Source organism: Chanodichthys erythropterus, chromosome 3 (genome assembly GCF_024489055.1).
Source record: "Chanodichthys erythropterus isolate Z2021 chromosome 3, ASM2448905v1, whole genome shotgun sequence".
Taxonomy (NCBI): Eukaryota; Metazoa; Chordata; class Actinopteri; order Cypriniformes; family Xenocyprididae; genus Chanodichthys; species Chanodichthys erythropterus.
In genome coordinates, this window is record NC_090223.1 from 7,832,493 (window position 1) to 7,854,650 (window position 22,158).

Consider the following 22,158-nt stretch of genomic DNA (forward strand, 5'->3'; position numbering starts at 1 on the left):
AGGTTATACAGTGTTGATGTTTACAGTGTTTGTTATAGATCAGACTCATTCACACTAATGACTCTTTATCATTGCAGTATCAGATCTTCACTCAGGTTATATAGTGCTGATGTTTATAGTGTTTGTTATAGATCAGACTCATTCACACTAATGACTGTCTTTATCATTACAGTATCAGTTCTTCACTCAGGTTATACAGTGCTGATGTTTATAGTGTTTGTTATAGATCAGACTCATTCACACTAATGACTGTCTTTATCATTACAGTATCAGTTCTTCACTCAGGTTATATAGTGTTGATGTTTATAGTGTTTGTTATAGATCAGACTCATTCACACTAATGACTCTATCATTACAGTATCAGATCTTCACTCAGGTTATATAGTGTTGATGTTTATAGTGTTTGTTATAGATCAGACTCATTCACACTAATGACTCTATCATTACAGTATCAGATCTTCACTCAGGTTATATAGTGTTGATGTTTATAGTGTTTGTTATAGATCAGACTCATTCACTCTAATGACTCTTTATCATTACAGTATCAGATCTTCACTCAGGTTATATAGTGTTGATGTTTATAGTGTTTGTTATAGATCAGACTCATTCACACTAATGACTCTTTATCATTACAGTATCAGATCTTCAGTCAGGTTATATAGTGTTGATGTTTATAGTGTTTGTTATAGATCAGACTCATTCACACTAATGACTCTTTATCATTACAGTATCAGATCTTCACTCAGGTTATATAGTGTTGATGTTTATAGTGTTTGTTATAGTTCAGACTCATTCACACTAATGACTCTTTATCATTACAGTATCAGATCTTCAGTCAGGTTATATAGTGTTGATGTTTATAGTGTTTGTTATAGATCAGACGTATTCACACTAATGACTGTCTTTATCATTACAGTATCAGTTCTTCACTCAGGTTATACAGTGCTGATGTTTATAGTGTTTGTTATAGATCAGACTCATTCACACTAATGACTCTTTATCATTACAGTATCAGATCTTCACTCAGGTTATATAGTGTTGATGTTTATAGTGTTTGTTATAGATCAGACTCATTCACACTAATGACTCTTTATCATTACAGTATCAGATCTTCACTCAGGTTATATAGTGTTGATGTTTATAGTGTTTGTTATAGATCAGACTCATTCACACTAATGACTCTATCATTACAGTATCAGATCTTCACTCAGGTTATATAGTGTTGATGTTTATAGTGTTTGTTATAGATCATACTCATTCACACTAATGACAGTCTTTATCATTACAGTATCAGATCTTCAGTCAGGTTATATAGTGTTGATGTTTATAGTGTTTGTTATAGATCAGACTCATTCACACTAATGACTCTTTATCATTACAGTATCAGATCTTCACTCAGGTTATATAGTGTTGATGTTTATAGTGTTTGTTATAGATCAGACTCATTCACACTAATGACTCTATCATTACAGTATCAGATCTTCACTCAGGTTATATAGTGTTGATGTTTATAGTGTTTGTTATAGATCAGACTCATTCACACTAATGACTCTATCATTACAGTATCAGATCTTCACTCAGGTTATATAGTGTTGATGTTTATAGTGTTTGTTATAGATCAGACTCATTCACACTAATGACTCTTTATCATTACAGTATCAGATCTTCACTCAGGTTATATAGTGTTGATGTTTATAGTGTTTGTTATAGATCAGACTCATTCACACTAATGACTCTTTATCATTACAGTATCAGATCTTCACTCAGGTTATATAGTGCTGATGTTTATAGTGTTTGTTATAGATCAGACTCATTCACACTAATGAGTCAAGTCAAGTCAAATTTATTTATATAGCGCTTTTACAATTGGTAATTGTTTCAAAGCAGCTTTACATATTAGAAGCACAGAAAAAAGGGAAGTGGTTAAAAATAAACTGTACAAACAAGCGTGGTAATATGGGACATATACAAGATGGTGCTACATTAAGCCAATGTCGGCTGACTTCCAGGGGTGGAAAAAAACCCCTAGGAGAAAAACCCAGCGTGCTAGCACTGGGAAAAAAGTCCTAGGAGGGAAAAAACCCCTTGGAAGATATATATAATATATGTAAATGGATATGGAGATCAAAATCTGAATTATACATTTTTATTATAGAGATTAAAAATAGATTATATATAAATATATGTAAGCGGATACGGGGATTAAAAATCTGAATTATAGATGCAGCCAGAATTGGATCTTTAGGCCCATTGTCTCCTGGGCTACGTTGTAGTCAGGTCCAGACGCAGGTTCTCCATCTGATCTGGATACGGCCTGGATCCAGCACCCGGCAAACCTCAGGATAAGCAGAGAGACAGATATTAGCGTAGATGCCATTCTTATTCTGATGTACAGGTATATCTAGTGTTATAGGAAATGTTCTCGGTTCCGGCCGACCTAATTATTGAAGCGTAACAATCCTTTAACGGATTTGAAAAATGTTAATGTATTGATAATGTGTTATGTGTATGCAAGAGCAAAGAGATGTGTTTTTAGTCTAGATTTAAACTGACAGAGTGTGTCTGCTTCCCGAACAATGCTAGGAAGATTGTTCCAGAGTTTAGGTGCTAAATAGGAAAAGGATCTGCCGCCTTCAGTTGATTTTGATATTCTGGGTATTATCAACTGGCCTGAATTCTGAGATCGCAATAAACATGAAGGACTATAATGCATTAAGAGCTCGCTTAGGTACTGGGGAGCTAAACCATTTAGAGCTTTATAAGTAAGTAGCAAGATTTTAAAATCTATACGATGTTTAATAGGGAGCCAATGTAATGTTGACAGAACTGGGCTAATATGGTCATACTTTCTGGTTCTAGTAAGAACTCTAGCTGCCGCATTTTGAACCAACTGTAGTTTGTTTAAAAGCCGAGCAGAACAACCACCCAGTCGAGCGTTACAATTATCTAGTCTTGAGGTCATGAATGCATGAACCAACTGTTCCGCATTTGTCATTGAGAGCATATGTTGTAATTTAGATATATACGACATATAATATACGACATATAATGACTCTTTATCATTACAGTATCAGATCTTCACTCAGGTTATATAGTGTTGATGTTTATAGTGTTTGTTATAGATCAGACTCATTCACACTAATGACTCTTTATCATTACAGTATCAGATCTTCACTCAGGTTATATAGTGTTGATGTTTATAGTGTTTGTTATAGATCAGACTCATTCACACTAATGACTCTTTATCATTACAGTATCAGATCTTCACTCAGGTTATATAGTGCTGATGTTTATAGTGTTTGTTATAGATCAGACTCATTCACACTAATGACTGTCTTTATCATTACAGTATCAGATCTTCACTCAGGTTATATAGTGTTGATGTTTATAGTGTTTGTTATAGTTCAGACTCATTCACACTAATGACTCTTTATCATTACAGTATCAGATCTTCACTCAGGTTATATAGTGTTGATGTTTATAGTATTTGTTATAGTTCAGACTCATTCACACTAATGACTCTATCATTACAGTATCAGATCTTCAGTCAGGTTATATAGTGCTGATGTTTATAGTGTTTGTTATAGATCAGACTCATTCACACTAATGACTCTTTATCATTACAGTATCAGATCTTCACTCAGGTTATATAGTGCTGATGTTTATAGTGTTTGTTATAGATCAGACTCATTCACACTAATGACTCTTTATCATTACAGTATCAGATCTTCACTCAGGTTATATAGTGCTGATGTTTATAGTGTTTGTTATAGATCAGACTCATTCACACTAATGACTCTTTATCATTACAGTATCAGATCTTCACTCAGGTTATATAGTGCTGATGTTTATAGTGTTTGTTATAGATCAGACTCATTCACACTAATGACTCTTTATCATTACAGTATCAGATCTTCACTCAGGTTATATAGTGCTGATGTTTATAGTGTTTGTTATAGATCAGACTCATTCACACTAATGACTCTTTATCATTACAGTATCAGATCTTCACTCAGGTTATATAGTGCTGATGTTTATAGTGTTTGTTATAGATCAGACTCATTCACACTAATGACTCTTTATCATTACAGTATCAGATCTTCACTCAGGTTATATAGTGCTGATGTTTATAGTGTTTGTTATAGATCAGACTCATTCACACTGTCTGTCTCTCTTTAGCTGTTCCAGTCCCAGCTCTGTTTCCAGCTGCTCTAGCAGGGATTGTTGTTGCCATTTTTTTGCTGGCATTTTCAGCTGCTGGTGTTTTTTATTATCGTTACAAAGTATCTGATCTACAAAAGCAAACGAGTAAGTATTACAGCTGATACAACAAGAGGAAAAACATTGAGCTTTATTGTAGTTCAGTACAGTTTAAATGTATAATACAATTTTTCACAATCAATATTTCTACCTTTTTACCAGTTCTAATTGTGGTTGATTTAGTGCAGTAATCATTGATTTGTGTGATTGTTCAGAGTTGAGCTGAATTACATTAATACTAATTACTGAATCTCTGTATGTTTAAATTGTTGATTTAAGATCTTTTGATCATGTATTTCATGTAGTTTTGTTCTTTTGCTATTGAAGGTTGACAAATTTAGCAGAAACAGCCCATAAATCATCCTGCTGTCCTTTTTCTGTCATTTTAAGTTTTATTGGGGCTGCCTGAGCTCTTCATTCAACGAAACATTATTGCGTTGATGCAGATATTTATTTAAAAGTCCAAATGATGAAGTGATTATTAGAAACACATGAAGAGTCACACAGTATCCTCTCAGTCCTTCAGTTCACTCTCTTACAATCTCCTCTCTTCTCTGTTTCTGTGTGCTGCTGTGACATGAAGTGGAGACAGTCATAGAAGGAGAATCTGTCACTCTAACCCCTGGCATTGAAATAAACAAAGATGATGAGATACAGTGGCTGTTTGGAGATGAAAAGAAGACTGTCATAGCTGAAATCCAAAGAGGGACTGGAAAGGTCACTGTTCCTGATGGGAAATTCAGAGGCAGACTGGAGATGGATGAGAAGACTGGATCTCTGATCATCACAAACACCAGTACTGAAGACACAGGAGTCTATAAACTGAAGATCAGAGGCGGCAGATTTGTACAGAACATGTGCAGAAGACTTGTGCAGAACTTGAACAAAAAATTCATCGTTTATGTCAAGGGTGAGTCGGCCAATATAATAATGATTACATTCTTCCAGATACATTCAGATTTTTTCTGTAGGTAATTTATTGATATGTTGTATGTCATGTCCTTTAAAACAGCATCAGTTTTTGTAGGTACACTTGCACAGTCAGGTATTTGGTAGATATTTGATCAGCATATTTTATACATTATTTGAATAACAGTTGTTTTCCATGCAGCTATGAGGAACAATGTGAAGTTTATTTACTCACTATTTACTCTATAATTTATTCACACTCTTCATTTAGCAATGCTAAACAGCAGTAAATGAATTTTGAAGCTTGGTTTGTTTTGGATATGTACCGTAACTATCAGTATTGGCTCCTGACCATAAATTTATCTGGGCTAGATTCTGTGTTATAGCGCTAGATAAAGCTTTTACATTGTAATTGCTGAACACATGCAGACAATCTTTTGCAGTGTTGTGTCCTTAAATAATTCAGCCTGAGGGTGGCGTTCTAATGTCTGTAAATGCACACTCATACAATCTGCAAGTTTCTATCCAAAGAATTAACTTATGTGAAAAATTGCAATATTGCATAAAACATTTGGGAATAAAGCACTGCTTCCATCCAACGAGTTAAAGAGAGCACAATTGTCACTTCCTGATTAACTGGCACTAAATATCACTAAGTATGAGAATCACTGAATTTAATAATATTCATATATGTAATAAATTATATATAGTCTGTTTAACGCAAAATACTATTATTCTCATTTGCTTCACTAGCCTATATGTATGGCCACAAGAGAATAATGGAATAAATTAAGACCGTTATCAGCTTATTATTATGAAATGTCACTTTTTACTTTGACTTTTTGTAGTGAACAGTGACAGGTTGAGACTTTTTCACTGGCATAACTCTTGCACAATGTTTGCACGTTGCTTCTTGTGTGATATCCATTGGCTCCCCTTCTTGGTTTAAAACGGAAAGATTTCCAATATTATGACTTATCTAAAAGATTTGATAGATTAGTTTACTCCTCATTGAAAATGATTTAAAGACATTTGATTATAGGCCTATCATTAAAATTATTAATAGTATAATGTGCCTGAACACTGCAATAATCAGTCAACGAAAAGCAGCTTTATTTAAAAAACAACTTGTTTAATACGAAATACTTCTCTTCTTTTTTTCCCCCACTACATACAGTATATGGGCCACAAGGGAAATATAAAGAAAATAAAGGCATGGCCTACTGTTATCAGCATGTTGAAGTAGGATTTATCTCTCCTTGTGTCTGAGAGAATATGCATCGAAAGCTCTCCGCTTTTACTTTTATTTTCTGTACAGAATAATTGACTAGGGATCGGCATGATTCTCGCACAAAGTTTGCACATTGCATATGTGATATCCACTGACTCGCCCTCATAGTTTAAAATGAAAAAAAATTCCAATATTGCAACGTGAAACTTTTCTTTATCACCAATTGCCAAATGATGGACAACAGTTCACATTTCCTGTGATAATAATGTTAATTAAATATTAAATAGCCTAAATGAGAAAATGGAAAGTGAAACAAGTAAATTAATAGTGCAGCTTTTTGCCCTGATGCAGGCGACCCAAGATGACAACACAGTCAGTTTTCATCAGCGCTAGTTCTGTGGCATCAGTTTGGTGTGTCTCTACCCTCATGCTGCTCAGAGTTGACACAGGCCTGTCCATTGTCACAGCATGCATCTGAACATGCATTATCTACTGTAGATGCATTGTGTTGTGTTGTGAAATTTAAGTGGACTATAAAAGTCACCGGGCAACCGGGAATTCTCCTAGTTCTCCAAAATGGCCACTCCAGGCCTGCATGGACTTCTATATGAACTAAATCAGTCCAAAATATGTTCTGCAACAAATATTTATTTTCCGAGTTTCTAAACTATTTTAAGTCATAAAGTGAGCCGGAAATATTAAAATTTAGCATATGGCTTCAGCAGGCAGGTATGCTATGTAACGATTGCACTGATTGATGGTGCAGCCCATATTTCTTCCAATGCAAGTCTGTGGTGAAACATGGTTTCGGGTTTTGGTTTTCGGTTGGGGCAGAAATGAGTCTGCTGTTGGAAACTTTTTCCTCGTCGAAGCATAGACCAGGAGACTTTGGGATCTCTTGAAGCAGAAGTTACTCTTTATTGAGAAACACGCTGTGCATCGCTGTGGTCATCCAAAATCTGACTAAGGCAGTGACTTGGTAGTTCATATACATTCAAGGGGGAGGGATACATAGAGTAGAGGTGTGGACAATCTAAACAAAGGATGCAAATGCAGTAAGGAATCAGATCATTCCCTACATTTCCCAGCCATGATCTAATCAGCATAAATGTGTCATTCAAATGCATAGGTGCTAATCCAATCAGTCTGACAGTATCACCTATACCTTTACATTATCATAGAGACAAAAGCACCGCTGTATCTTGAGCTTGTCATGCCAAATGGTCAGGATGTAGGATCCGCAGATCTTAAACAGATTCTTAAATTTGTAATCCCACAGTTCCCCCTTTGAGAGTTCTAATAACTCTCACATAATACAAATTAAAACCTTCTTAAATCCCTTCTATAACATATGTTTGTTAACATAAGTTCCATCTTCCAGTCATGCAACTTGTAACAGTTACAGGCACATACATCTTATTCTGAGTCTCGTCCAACATTTACATAAGTGTTGTTCTTTAACTTGAGTATACTGTTGACACACATATACAACGCAGGGTGGTAACATGTTGTATTAACTACATGATGACACAGAAAAAACATGTAGCATAAGCGTGGAAGTCCTAAAAGTCCATGGCGCCTGAATAGCTGTGGAGTCTGTTCCCTGTAGAGTCCATTTCCATATTTGTCCCAAGATGATTCTTTGTCGTTGTGCAACTCCGAGTTGCTCTGATGACTCTGTCATCATGAAGGTTGTTCATGGATATCTGAGGTGGTGCTTTACACCAGGTGCTGCTTATGAGACGTCATGGCATATACACATACCTGCACACAAGAAAACAAAGAGACAGCAGACCAGCAGTATTCATGCATAGACTTTAGTATGTTAGACCTCTGATGATCGTATAGTTTTTCTGTCTAACTCTTATCATAATAAACTTCTAGTGATCGTATAGTGGTTTTGTTCTTCTTTTTCTTAACCTAGTCTTCATCATTTTGACACCTATAGACCAGTAAGGTGGGGATAAACTGAGAGAGGGGGAAACCTATGAGGAAGTCTTCACCACAGGGTTGGCCCCCGAGGCCTTATGCACTTCGGTTGTTCCCTGGGCTCCTCACTGGTCTGTGTGTCCTATTCTCTCCCTGTAGTTAATTTGCAAACTTTACTGTGCTACATCTCCATCTTCCATTGAAACATCAGTCATAGCAGACATCATAACCCATTGAGGATGGACAAGTGAATGGAGTGTGCTGTAGCATAACATTTAAGGCTGTGAGTGTACTTAACCAGTGTCCCCCAAACAGTGGAAGTGACAGTCAACTTTCTTTTGTTCAGAATGAGTCTTTCAGCTTTCTTGTAAATTACTGGGGAAATTAAGCACTCACAGCCCAAATGGTTAGCATGTCAGCAAGCTGTTGCTCCAAGAGTTTGGAGAAGAGGGGAGGGGCAGTTTCAATGTAGCAAGTAGACTGAGTAGGAGCTGAGTAAAGCTGTTCATTTCTTTAAATGTCTTTTTGTTTTTCCTACACTCTTTCATCCAATGTCCAGGTTTACCACAGTAATGACAACTGCCTTCTCTCTTAGGACATTTACGTTTCTGTCGATTCTCTGTGTTGACCTTAAAGGATGCTGCTGCAATCTTTACTCTTGTCTTGACATCTGAGTCTCTTTCCCAAATAGCTAACCTATCCAAGTTGTTTTGCAGGGTTCCATTGGGCCATGTGAGGTCTAAGAAAGGCAATGCATTTCTGTATTCTGATGAAAGGCCATCAAACCGCATGCGGACCAGTGGTCCATTATCCTCTAACACCTTCTCTGGAGTGTCAGCTATTCCACTGTATGCTGCCGCTGACTGACAAAATCTTTCAGTGTACTCACTTACAGTTTCATCCTCCTCCTGTACACAACTAGTGATCTTTGACCAGTCTACCTTTAGTCCAACAAGGTTCTGTAACACTCTCAGAACTCCTTCTCTCAATTCGCCTTTGCTGGAATGCTGAAACTCAGAATTATTTACAGCACTTTCAAAATCATTGAATTCTGACTCTTTCAGGATTTGTGACATTAGCTGTGTGACGTCAGCTAGGGATATATCATAGAGCTTCATTTTTCTGGACAACTCTGTCCTAAACTCAGAAAAGTTTCTATGCACTGATGGCAAATTCTCAGCAATTCTTTCTATGTCTTCAGGACCTATAGCGGTACTGACTGCTTGTAACTGCAGTATGGGGGTTACAGATGTAACTGTGTCAACCCCTTTTGCCCTACTCTGAGCCTTTTGTCTCGCTCCACACACTTCAACTGCATTTACATCTTTATCCATGAATGCTATTGCCCTCTAGTCTACAGAAAGACTGTATGTCAGGATAGCTTTCATCTGACTGTTGGTCTTTTGAGTCACGTTTGGTTGAGGCTTTGTTAAGGCCCAACTTCTGAGTGAGATGAGACACTCGAGTGTGCAACTGTTCTGCTCTTCTAACTTAGTAATACGTTGGATTTGTTCTTGTGCAATGGATAGAGTAAATTCTCTGTGGCAGCAGATAATGCCCTTCATATTTTTCTTCCGAATACAAGCACCAAGTACCTTTTTGCATTCTTCAATAGACCAAACTTTTTCTGGATGAATCCCAAATTTCTTTGTCAAATCCAATCTGACTGACTCAGTCACTATTGAGTCCATGTGCTTTCCTAACAATGATTTGAACTTATCTGTCCATAAAGGAGTAGCTAGTCCACCTTTCTCAGTTGTTGGAAAAAGTCTAGCGTTCTTTCTCAACATTGTGTAATGTCTTTGGCACAACAATACACTTCAACACTTCCCTGACAGAGCAGAGGTTAACCTAGTTAATACACATCGTAATGTATTCAACCTTCTCTGACGAGCAGAGTTGAAACAACTTGCTACCACACTTTAACAGTTATAACCTTCCCTGAATTAACAGAGGATGAACCTTCTTCTCTAGCAAAGTAGAGGATGGCTATTCTGTTAACACCCCACCTTCCCTGATAAAACAGAGGATAAACAACCTTCCCTTATAAAGCAGAGGATAAAACTTCCCTAACTTTACAGAAGATAAACCAATATTAGCACATGATGCCACTCTTCCCTGCCTGAACAGAGGTTACCAATATTAGCATTTAATGCTAATCTTCCCTGCCTGAACAGAGGATAAACTAAAAACAGCAGAGGATAAACTAAAAGAACATTTTTAGAGGATAACTTAGTTAACCAAACCCTACAGCTGACTGTTAACTCTTCTCTGACGGTGCAGAGGATAACAACTTTGTACTGGTCTTAATGGTTCTTTTGGATAGAGTATCACTCACCAACCCTTGGGTATACAGGAAAATTCAGCCTGGATCTTCTTTTGGATCAGATCTTTGTTGTGCTTGAAGTTTCAATCTGGATTGAGGTGAGAAGCTCTATCCGGGTCACGGCACCAAAACTGTTGGAAACTTTTTTCCTCGTCGAAGCATAGACCAGGAGACGTTGGGATCTCTTGAAGCAGAAGTTACTCTTTATTGAGAAACACGCTGTGCGTCGCTGTGGTCATCCAAAATCTGACTAAGGCAGTGACTTGGTAGTTCATATACATTCAAGGGGGAGGGATACATAGAGTAGAGGTGTGGACAATCTAAACAAAGGATGCAAATGCAGTAAGGAATCAGATCATTCCTTACATTTCCCAGCCATGATCTAATCAGCATAAATGTGTCATTCAAATGCATAGGTGCTAATCCAATCAGTCTGACAGTATCACCCATACCTTTACATTATCATAGAGACAAAAGCACCGCTGTATCTTGAGCTTGTCATGCCAAATGGTCAGGATGTAGGATCCACAGATCTTAAACAGATTCTTAAATTTGTAATCCCACACTGCCCTACTTGTTTTTACATTACTTTACACAAACTTAGAATATATTAGACTATATGTAATATATTATATATGAATATTATTATATTCAGTGATTCTCATACTTTACTTAGTGATATTTAGTGCCAGTTAATCAAGAAGTGACCATTTTCGACAAGCTTTTTATTTCAAAAACATTTGGCATTAATTTACTTCCATATAATGATCCTTATTTTGTTAAAACAATTAACATTTTTGCATATTCTGAAAGGGGTATGTAAACTTTTGAGCTCAACTGTTTGTCAGTTACTTGTGTTGTAACAGTTTCTACATTTACATTTATTCATTTGGCAGATGCTTTTATCCAAAGCGACTTACAAGTGAGGGATACAACAAGCGAGTCGACATGACGAGGCACAAGAAGTGCTCACAATACTCACAAAGTTTTAGGCAGTGCTCAGAGTATCATAACCTACAATAGAGAGGGATTAGAGGAAGTGAAAGGATAGGAATAAGAAGGTTTTATTTATATTTTTTCTAAGATGAGGTTAAGTGCTCACGAAAGAGATGAGTTTTCAGCTGTCTTTTGAATATTGCCAGGGATTCTGCATTCTGGATGAAGGCAGGAAGATCATTTCACCAGCAAGGAACAGTGAACGAGAATGTCCTGGAGAGTGATTTTCTATAAATCGATTATCTTGCCTGAACATGCCATAAACAATATAGATAACGTCCAGAGTAACAATTAATTAACACACAGATATCCTAAAACAAATCCTGTCCACTGACACTCTGTTATGCTGCAAATCAGGTGATTCCTGAAGTATCAGATACATTATTGTAAAATGGATTTGGCTACTTATATTTTCCTGTGGTTTGAGTGACAGACGTGGAGCAAATGATCGGTGTTGATTTTCTGATTTCTGATGTTATTTTAGTTTTCTGGTTCTAATTTCTGATCGCTATTTCTCTGTTTCTGTGCTGCTGCAGAACAAGTGAATAAATCAGTGCTGAAAGGATGTTCTGTCACTCTGAAGTGTAATACTAAAATACAGGAGGATGATGAAATACAGTGGAAGTTTGAAGAGAAACTCATAGCTGAAATGACTGGAGAGGACCGTGAGAACCCTCGATGGTTTGCTGATGATGAATTCAGAGCCCAAATGAAGCTGAACCCTCAGACTGGATCTCTCATCATTCAACAAACCAGACCTGAACACTCTGGATTATATAAGCGAGTGATCAAGACCAGAGATTATTCAACATTCAGACTCTTCGATCTTATCGTCTGTGGTGAGTAACACAAAGTCTTTCAGTGAAACAGCAGCAGTGTATATGACAGACCTTGTGTCAAAATATGATTATAAAAGTGTTCCAGTTGTGTTATATTAAAGACCCCCTGTGGTGAAAATCAAGTTTTTAATGTTGTTTATATGTCTAAGCAGTGTTTTTAATATGCTTTAAGGCGAACCATGTGTAAATTCATAAGTCAGCACCATTGCTGAGTATTTTATGTTTGAAACTGCAGTGAACCAAAAACCTGCGGTTTGAAATTGGTGGTGTTTGTGACGTCACAGACCACTTTGTAACCAATCACAACAACGTGCCGGCACAGCTTTAGCACTATAGCCCCATACACACAGCCAGCGACTTTTTCGCTGCATGTCGCTGGTCTCCTACTGTGAGTCGCTTGTGGGCGTTCCTAGTGCTGTCGCTCTAATGTCATTGGTAGACTGCATGTCTGATCATATCTATAGAAAATGCAATCACAAATGATATATAAAACTAAGAAATCATTCTAATTTGACTAGGAATTAGGTTTAAAATAATTAAAAGTAACATTCTGCTGTTGTAGAGTGTTGTGACTGCAGAGCTCAGTGCATTAAATCATTAACTAGATTAACGATTGGTCCATCAACAAATTAAAATCACTCATACTGTCAAAAAATACTAAAACGTCATTCGAATTTGACAAATAATCAATTTTCTTGTCCCTAATAGTCAACCCAATGCAGGGGAAACTGTAATTGCAGTGGTGCTAAATTGCTCACAGCATCATATAATTAACAACATAAAATGTATGAATCAAATTCACAAGACTGCCAACTGTTTCTTTTCCACGCATCATTTTATTATATCCATGTATTTACAGCCAAATCATATAAAACAGTGAAATCGCTCCAGTACTTTGTCCTGTCTGTCTTGCCAGCACTCGAGACGGTGACGTGAGCTCCACTCCTATTGGTTGTCGCTCGCGAAATTCGCTCCTGATTGGCATAAAGTTGAAATATGGCATAAACTTGTCTCCCGTCGCTTGACACGCCTACATTCTGTCGCCAACGGTCACTGTCGCTCTTGTCGCCGGAAATCTCCAGCGCTCCATTGAAATGAATGGGATCCTGTTGCTTTGTCGCTGCTTGTCGCTGGCGGTGTGAACGGGGCTTAAGATTGCTGTGAAGCAGGAAAATCTCGAGAGAAGCCAGGTTATCCTGGTATATTTTCTGTCGATGTGAAAAATTGTGTAGATGTATTAATATAGTGAGTCTAATACGATGTTATGATGAACTATAAGTCTTTCTCCACTGACGTTCAGAGTTGTTCAAGCGTTTGTAAGCATACTGATTATTAGAAGGCAGCTGTCTAACCCAACATGTTCTCCAATCAATACGACCATATAGGTCGTTTGTCACTTCCCCGAAATACGACCCATAGGAGCGTTTACTAAAGTGGCTCCCGTATCGACAACAAGACACTTTCAGTTTTATTCATGAAATACGACCCTGTGATAAAGTAGACATTTCCCGCTGGACACACACACACACACACACCTGAATACATACCCCATTCACTCTCCATTTCCCTCTCCTTACCTGCTGTTTCTGCCATCGGCAAAGCGGGTGCACACGCCGGGCCGATGGCTCATGGACATTCCTCCACACCACATTTCCCTTTAGCCCAGTCTCATGTCATCATTTTACACACACATTGTCCGTGTCTTGTGTTTTGTCTTTGTTCGATTGTTTGTTTGTCTGGGTTTAGTCGGTCTTTTGGTGGGTAAACGCTGCATCGGCCAAACAGAGCACACTAAGGGCACCTGATTATGATGTAATGGTTGGTCGCGCCGGCACAGTGCAACCGGAAGCCGGCTAAACCATTGTCTTGTGTGTGGTGGGGGGGAGATTATGTGTAAAATATGTGTTGAAAGTTTACGTGCTTCTGTGTTATTGAGGATGATGAATACATTTATTTGAATTACCTGTAAGAATTATTGTTTAAGGTTGATTTAATGAGTGTTGTGAAAGATTTAAAATGTCCAATGTATAATACTTACCTCTTAATCAATTAGTCCAAAAGGGGTGGAGTCTGGCATATAAAAAGAGAGGCGAGACTCACATTCAGGGCTTGTTAACCAAGTCGGCAAGAGTGTTATTGTGGAACCCCAAGCAAAACCCCAAAACCATTGTATATTGTGGATACAGTTCCCTTTCAGTCGGTCACTTTGACGTTACGTCAGAGACTGACGAAATGGGGTCTCGCCCGAGAGCCCAATCATCTTCGAGTGTTAACAAAACAAGCCAATGATACGATAAGTATCTTGGTCTGCGGAATTTGCATGCGCAAGCTCCGCCCCACACTGTGGGTATATAAGGAGCAGCGCGAGCAGCCCGCATTCAAGCTTTCGCTTTGGAGCCGAGTGCATCGTGCCTTCACCGGAGTGTTTACAGCGAGTCTCTGCAGTACTGGTGTGACGGCGCATCTCAGAGGATTCCAGTGTTCCTGCCTTGCCTGTTTCCCCTGAGCGCTTCAGTGCTAAAAGAGTGTTTCTAAAAGAGCTTATGGGTTTCCAGGTCGCGTCTTTTTAAAGATGTCGTACCGCCCGTGTGTTTCTGGGTGCGGTCGGTATATGGCGCCTCTTGACGGCCATGATCGCTGTCTCACATGCTTGGGCTTCCAGCACGCTGAAGCGGCGTTCGTGGATGGTTCATGTCCTCATTGTGGGAGCATGACCATCAAGATGCTTAGATCTATACTCGATTACCTTAAACAGTATCGAGTCCCCTCTGCCACACCCCGATCTTCGGCTGGTGGCCAGGGTGATCTGAGGGATACGGTGTGGAACAACCCAACGAGTCAGCCTCCTCGGGCCACGCCTCCCTCTCAAGCGTCTCAGCCGGTGGAGCTTCCGGATGAGCTTGCTGCCTCCCCTTCTGGGGGACCCAGCGTCTCATTTGGGGCTCCGGACGACGATCGTTTGTCAATCGCTGCGTCGCAAGGCAGGTTTGAGTCCTCGGGAGATGAAGACTCGGCTGCAGTGCCTCCCCCTGGGAGAGCAGCGTTCCCCTCCGGTTCCTTTCTTCCCAGAAGTGCATGAGGAGGTTACCAGTTCATGGAGGGCACCTTTAACTGCCCGAAACCGTTCTGGTGCTTCCTCTGCCTTCACCTCCCTCGATGGCAGGGCAGCTAGAGTGTATGCTGCGGTACCCCCTGTGGAGCGCTCGGTTGCGATGCAATTGTGTCCTCCGAGCACTTCTACGTGGCGCGGTGATCCCAAGCTCCCGTCCAAGGCCTGTAAGTTCTCATCCACGCTTGTGGCCAAGGCTTACAGAGCTGCGTGTCAGGTCGCTTCCGCCTTGCACACCATGGCCACCTTACAAGTCTATCAGGCTAAGGTGCTCAAGAGCTTGCACGAGGCGGGTGCTGACCAAGCGGCCCTTCAGGAGGCCCGCACGGCCACCGACCTTGCCCTTCGGGAGACTAAGGTTACGGCGCATTCGATTGATCAGGTGATGTCCACCTTGGTGGTCCACCTTTGGCTGAACCTGGCAGATGTGAGGGAGTCGGACCGGACTCAGCTCCTAAACTCCCCTGTCTCTCAGGCCGGCCTTTTCGGTGACGTGGTCGAGGTTGTTGCCTGGCAATTCTCCAGCCGCCCAGAGACAGTCTGAGGCGATTAGCCTCCTGCTATTGTGGATACAGTTTTTCGTCTTTATTTTCTTGTTTTCTTGTTTTGATACTTTTGGGTTTTTGTGTGCACCTGTACATATACTTCACTGTGGACTACCTTGTTTACTGGCACTGTAAATAAAGTACACCCTGCACGGAAGTGCTGTGCGAGTAAGCCATTGTTTTTATTTTATTTTATTTTTTTCCCTTTCCTCACAGACTCCCGTTACTTTTCCCCTCCCCAAAGCGAGAAGTGGTGCTCGCTTCACTACATTTGGTGGCAGCGGTGGGATGGCTATTCGCAAAACAGCGCCAAATGGCAAGAAACCCAGGGCTGGGAAGCGGTCACAGGTGAAGGCAACGATGGAGGATGAGGCCTGGGATTCGGCGGAGACTACAGAGGAGGAGGAAGTGATGGCAGGGCTTCCTGGTACCTCGAGAAAGTCTAGCTCACCACAGACTAAGCCAATCACTCCAGTCGCTGCAGCTGGCGAGGGAATGGTTTCCCTGATGCGTCAGTTGCTAGACGCACAGCAGGAGCTCCGGGGTCTACGCGAGTCCATCTTCCAGTCGACTTAACCTGCTGGGACGTTGTCTGATGGTGAGAGTCCGCGAATGGAGCTTCCAACACCAGCTACACAGAGGATATCCACACAACGCAGAACAGCACATGCAGAACAGACTCCCCAAGTGTTCCTGTGCTCAGAGGGCCGATGCAGCAAGCTGAACCAAAGATGCTGATCTTCCAGCAGGGGGAGGATATTGAGAATTATCTGCAGCGGTTTGAGCGTCTGGCTAGGAGCTGGAGATGGCCTGAGGAGGAATGGTGCTATCATCTGGTTCCTTTACTGACTGCCTACCTGGCGATGGATGAGGAACAGGCAGAGGTGTACGATGATCTGAAGGAGGCGTTGCTGGAAAAATTCAACATCTCACCAGAAACCTACCGGCAAAGGTTCCGATCACCTACTGTTCCAGCTGGAGAATCACCATCTGAGACATACCATCGTCTAAAGAACCTGTATCAGCGATGGGTACGGCCAAGGGAGCACTCCAAGGAGATAGGCAAGGCCATCATCCTTGATAGGAGCGTTTGATTTTAATGCATTGTCCCCTTTTATCTGCGTTATATTTCAGGTTTCGCGTAGCTCAACTGGTAGAGCATTGCAATAACAATATGCAGTCGTGATCATGTGATCCTGGGTTCGATCCCAAGGAACACATCTAACAAATCACTAAGGTTAGGTTTAGAGTTGGGATAGGTGTAGTCATTAATAAATAATGAGTTTTGCTAAATCGAAATAGGAGAAATGGTGTAAAATATCCACACATTGCATTTAAATGAACATGCATTTTGATTGGTAATGACAGTCATACGACATTTCATGATGACAGATGTAACACGACACTGTCATTATTATTTTACACCCACAAGAGGGCGCATGACTTCAAAACGTAAATATAGGTCGTAATAAGGTGCTTGAAAAACGACTTATAGGGTTGTTTTTTTGGAGGACAGTCTCCTTGTGCATATTCAGTCAGTGTGGAATCACTGAAATTCGTGTCTGAGAGAATATGCTCCATTAATGCAGCGTCAGAGAGCTCCGTCACTTTTACTTTCACTTTTTGTAGTGAATAGTGACTGAGGTTGAGACTTTTTCACCGGCATAACTCTTGCACAAAGTTTGCACATTGCTTCTTGTGTGATATCCATTGGCTCGCCTTCTTGGTTTAAAGCGGGAAGATTTACAATATTATGACTTATCTAAAAGATTTGATAGATTAGTTTACTCCTCATTGAAAATGATTTAAAGGTGCCATCGAATTGAAAATTGAATTTACCTTGGCATAGTTGAATAAAAAGAGTTCAGTACATGGAAATGATGTACAGTGAGTCTCAAACGCCATATAAATCTCATTTGTTTAAAAGACCTCAGAAGAACAGGCGAATCTCAACATAACCCCTATAGATGTTTTTGTCCTTCTAAATAATTTAATACTATAAAACATAGCTAAAACATGAGCATGTGACCGTGATTCGTGTACATATGTCAGTCAGTGTGGAATCACACGTCAAGTTCAGAGAGATATTCAGTCCATTATAAATTCTGATTTTGGTGCCTCTGAAATGGAACAAACCATAGATATTAGCCTACCTGATGATTTCAAGTAAATACGATGGAAGTTTGCGCTCATTCAAGGATGTGCATTTGTTTCATGTACTGAGATGGCACGGCGCCTGCAGTATTTCATCTGAATTTTTTTTTAAAATCTGAACTCCAAAAAGCAACAAAATTGTCAAACATGTTCACAGAGGAAAACGGCTGCTTGTTCTCTCAAACTGTTTGTTTTACTGAGAAATTGCTTCAGGTGATTCAGTGAGAGAGCAGTCCAAACGAATGCCAGTGGATTCAGAGAGTTTTGCAAAGGCGTTTTACCAATTCATCATTTAAAACACAATTTAAGCGTCAAAAATTAAACTGAATATACGAAGCGAAGCAAGCCTTTTTCTTAAATATCCACAACACAAACAACAAATTGTTTGTCACTATAGCAACAGTAGACTCTCAGAGCTGGCATGAGCGAGTGGAGGCGGGGCTAATTTACATATTCATTAATCCGTGTATATTAAATTAGGCAAGGGTGTAGAGTTACATTCAAGCTATTTTAAGGCATGAAGAAATTGCTTTCACTTTTTAAAATATGTAATTTTGTTGATCAACGATGAGTTTTAAGGGGTAAAATAATTGACTACAGGGGGACTTTAATCATTCAGCAACTTTGACCTTTTCACCATATCACTGCATGCACTGAATGTCTTTACTGTTACTTTTGATCGATTTAATGCATCATTGATGAAAAAAGTATGAATTTCATTAATTTCCTCAACTTTCATTAATTGCAGTAACTTTCTATTCATCAAGGAATCCTGAGAAAAAGTACACAACTGTTTTTAACATTGATAATAATAATAATAATAATAATAAATGTTTCTTGATCATCAAATCAGCATATTAGAATGATTTCTGAAGGATCATGTGACACTGAAGACTGAAGTAATGATGCTGAAAATTCAGCTTCAATCACTGGAATAAAATACTTTATAACATATTCAAACAGAAAACTGTTATTTTAAATTGTAATAATATTTCACAATATTACTGTTTTTACTGTATTTTTAATTAAATAAATGCAGCCTTGATGAGCAGTAGAGACTTCTTTTAAAAACATTAAAATTCTTACCATGTCCAAACTTTTGACTGGTAGTGTATATTGTTGCTCAAATCAACACACTGTAATGTCAGGATCAAGACCTTCTAGAGGAATTAATGTACAGAGTTAAATCATTCTTGACTGAAAATGTGTTCAAATGTGTCTCTATTTTATCAAAGCTGTAAGACTCAAAAAGATCATGTGGTATTTTTCATGAAGTCAACTGTAAATACAGGCAGTTGCAGATTAATTAATTTGAATTGAATAATAATGAATTAATGTATTAATGTATTTAGTCAGAGCTGGTTTGTGGTGTTTCAGACAGATGTGGTTCCTCAATGAAGCAGCTTCAGACAGTCTTCTTTCAGATGCTGTTGTCTGTTCTGAAACTGTTCTTCACACAGACTGTGTTGCTTCTGTCTGCAGGATTGTTTGATCAACTTTATCAGTCACAATCCTCCTCATTATTCCTGATCATTATTGAACTGCAGTACAGTCATTATCTGATCACAAATCAAACATTCAGAAGCGCTTCTTCACACAAACACAATTCAACACACTCATATTTCATGTCATTTGAGTGGATTTTTACTCTTAGAAACACAGACTGGAGTTCAACACAGTTTCATCAGTCAAACACACATGAGCTGTAGAGATTTATACTTACATTCAGATTTCTACAATGACAAGTTGAGCTCTTTTCATCTTAAAATAGATTAAATTATATGTTTGTGATCCAGTATGTCAGGTGTGATATGACAATGTTTCTTCTGTTTATTTCTGCTGCTGTTGGTTTTCTGCTTATGATTTCTCTTCTGTATTTTTCTGTTTCTTTGACAGATGAACAGAAGTCAGTGTCAGTGATGAAGGAGGCGGATGTGACTCTACGTGTCAATCCTGAAATACAGACAGGAGATAAGATATTCTGGATGTTTGGAGATGACAACCGTCTCATAGCTAAAAACACAAAAAAAATATGCAAAGAAAAGTACAAGTGCTTTGATTTTAGATTGATAGGCAAAGCGGATCTGAATCCTCAGACTGGAGATCTCACCATCAAGACAATCAGATCTGACTACACTGGAAAATACAAACTAAAGATCATCAGAAATGGCAGATCCTCATTCAAGTTATTCGATGTTAGTGTTTATGGTGAGTGAAATATTTACTTTCATTGTAATTATGATTTTATTTTAGATCAGCATTATGTCGTTCTTAAAGGATAGTTCAGCCAAAAATGCACTTGTGTCGTCCTGAACCCACAAGACTTTTATTCATCACAAGATTTGTGTCCATCCATTGCAAGTGGAGAAACAAAACTTTAAAGCTCAAAAACTCCTCATACTTCAGCAGTTTGAATTTGATTTGGACATTCTAAATTGTTTCTCAAAGTGTGGGGCTCGTCCCACTGGTGGGGAATAGAGACATGACACGTGGGGCGCGACAAACGAGAGGAAATTTCGGTATGTGTCCTGGAAACGGTCTAAATGCATTTAAAGACGGAGTTTCCTTTATACTCTTGCAGTTAACCCTAAAAAGGGCAAGAACATAAAGAGACATCAGATAAGTTATTTATTGGTTTCCCCCCCCCATCTTATTATGACTCAAATAATTTTTTATTTGCTCATTTTGTCAATTGATTTTTATTCAGGGTTAACCTGACTATTTGACTATTACTGTATTAATTTTCAAGTCAAACATTTTTTCTTTATAGGTTAGCTAATTCCTTCAATTGATTTTTATTCAGGGTCAACCTGACTATTACTGTACTCATTGTCGTATCATTTTACTGTACAGTTTGGGAGAAAATTAAAGTTAAACTCACCCACAATATCAAAGTGCATTCAAGCACTTGCACTGTGGCCCATATTCAAACACTCATAAAAATATTTTCTTTATAGGTTAACTAATTCCTTCAATTGATTTTTATTTAGGGTTAACCTGACGATTACTGTATTAATTTCCATGTCATTTTACTGTACAGTATGGGAGAAAATGAAAGGCAAACTCACCTCCAATATCAATGTGCATTCTAGCACTTAATCATCAGATACTCAAACACTCTTTCCTTTATACGTTTGCTCATTCTGTCAATAGATATTTGCTCAAAATGACAATGGCTATTACTGTAATTATTTTTATTTAAGGAATTTATATTAATATACCACTCCCTCAAAGGCAAATCTCAAGAATGGCCTTTTGTGGGGGGCTTTCTAGATATGAAAGTCAGATCCGGTTCAGACGTCACAGATCAAGAATGTGCCTGAGACCGCCATCATTCTTTGGAACGAGGAAGTAGGAGCTGTAAAAGCCTGACTGTCTGCATTCTGAGGGAACTATCTCCACATCACCTTTTTCTAGCAGAGACTGCACTTTGGCTTGGAGGACATGAGACCTGTTGCCTGAGACTGGGGAGTAAATCATGCCCAAGAAGCGTGGTGGTCTGCGAGCGAAATGGAGCTAGTAGACTCGTTCTATTATTTTCCTTTGTTTGACTTCACCACCAGTCCCACTCCAGTGCCAGAGGCCAGACAATCACCACCAACGATGAACGATGTGACGGAGATATTGTTTGAGCCCTCCGCAGACAGTGGAGACCGGCCACCATGAGAGATGAGCCCATACCAATGATAAGGACAGAGTGTTTTATAGCCCAGACCACCTACAGAGTCTGACCAGGTGCGTAAGCTGGCAAAACCATTCATCACTAAGTTAGTGATTGTGGAGTTTGAGAGCTGGGAAAAAGGCTCTGCCCACAACACCACTGCTGTGGAAATGTGTATGTCAAACTCTGGCAAATATTT

General features: G+C 39.1%; 1 protein-coding gene across 2 annotated transcripts in view; it reads left to right on the top strand.

The window, feature by feature from the left end:
* The window catches only part of LOC137008243 (uncharacterized), a 48,113-nt gene that overhangs the window by 12,561 nt on the left and 13,394 nt on the right, over window positions 1–22,158 (top strand). For both annotated transcript variants that reach the window (XM_067370176.1, XM_067370186.1), the window contains exons 4-7: window positions 4,180–4,308; window positions 4,844–5,170; window positions 12,188–12,490; window positions 20,195–20,506. In XM_067370176.1, coding sequence (XP_067226277.1) covers window positions 4,180–4,308; window positions 4,844–5,170; window positions 12,188–12,490; window positions 20,195–20,506 — 1,071 coding nt within the window. The remainder of the gene's footprint in view (window positions 1–4,179; window positions 4,309–4,843; window positions 5,171–12,187; window positions 12,491–20,194; window positions 20,507–22,158) is intronic.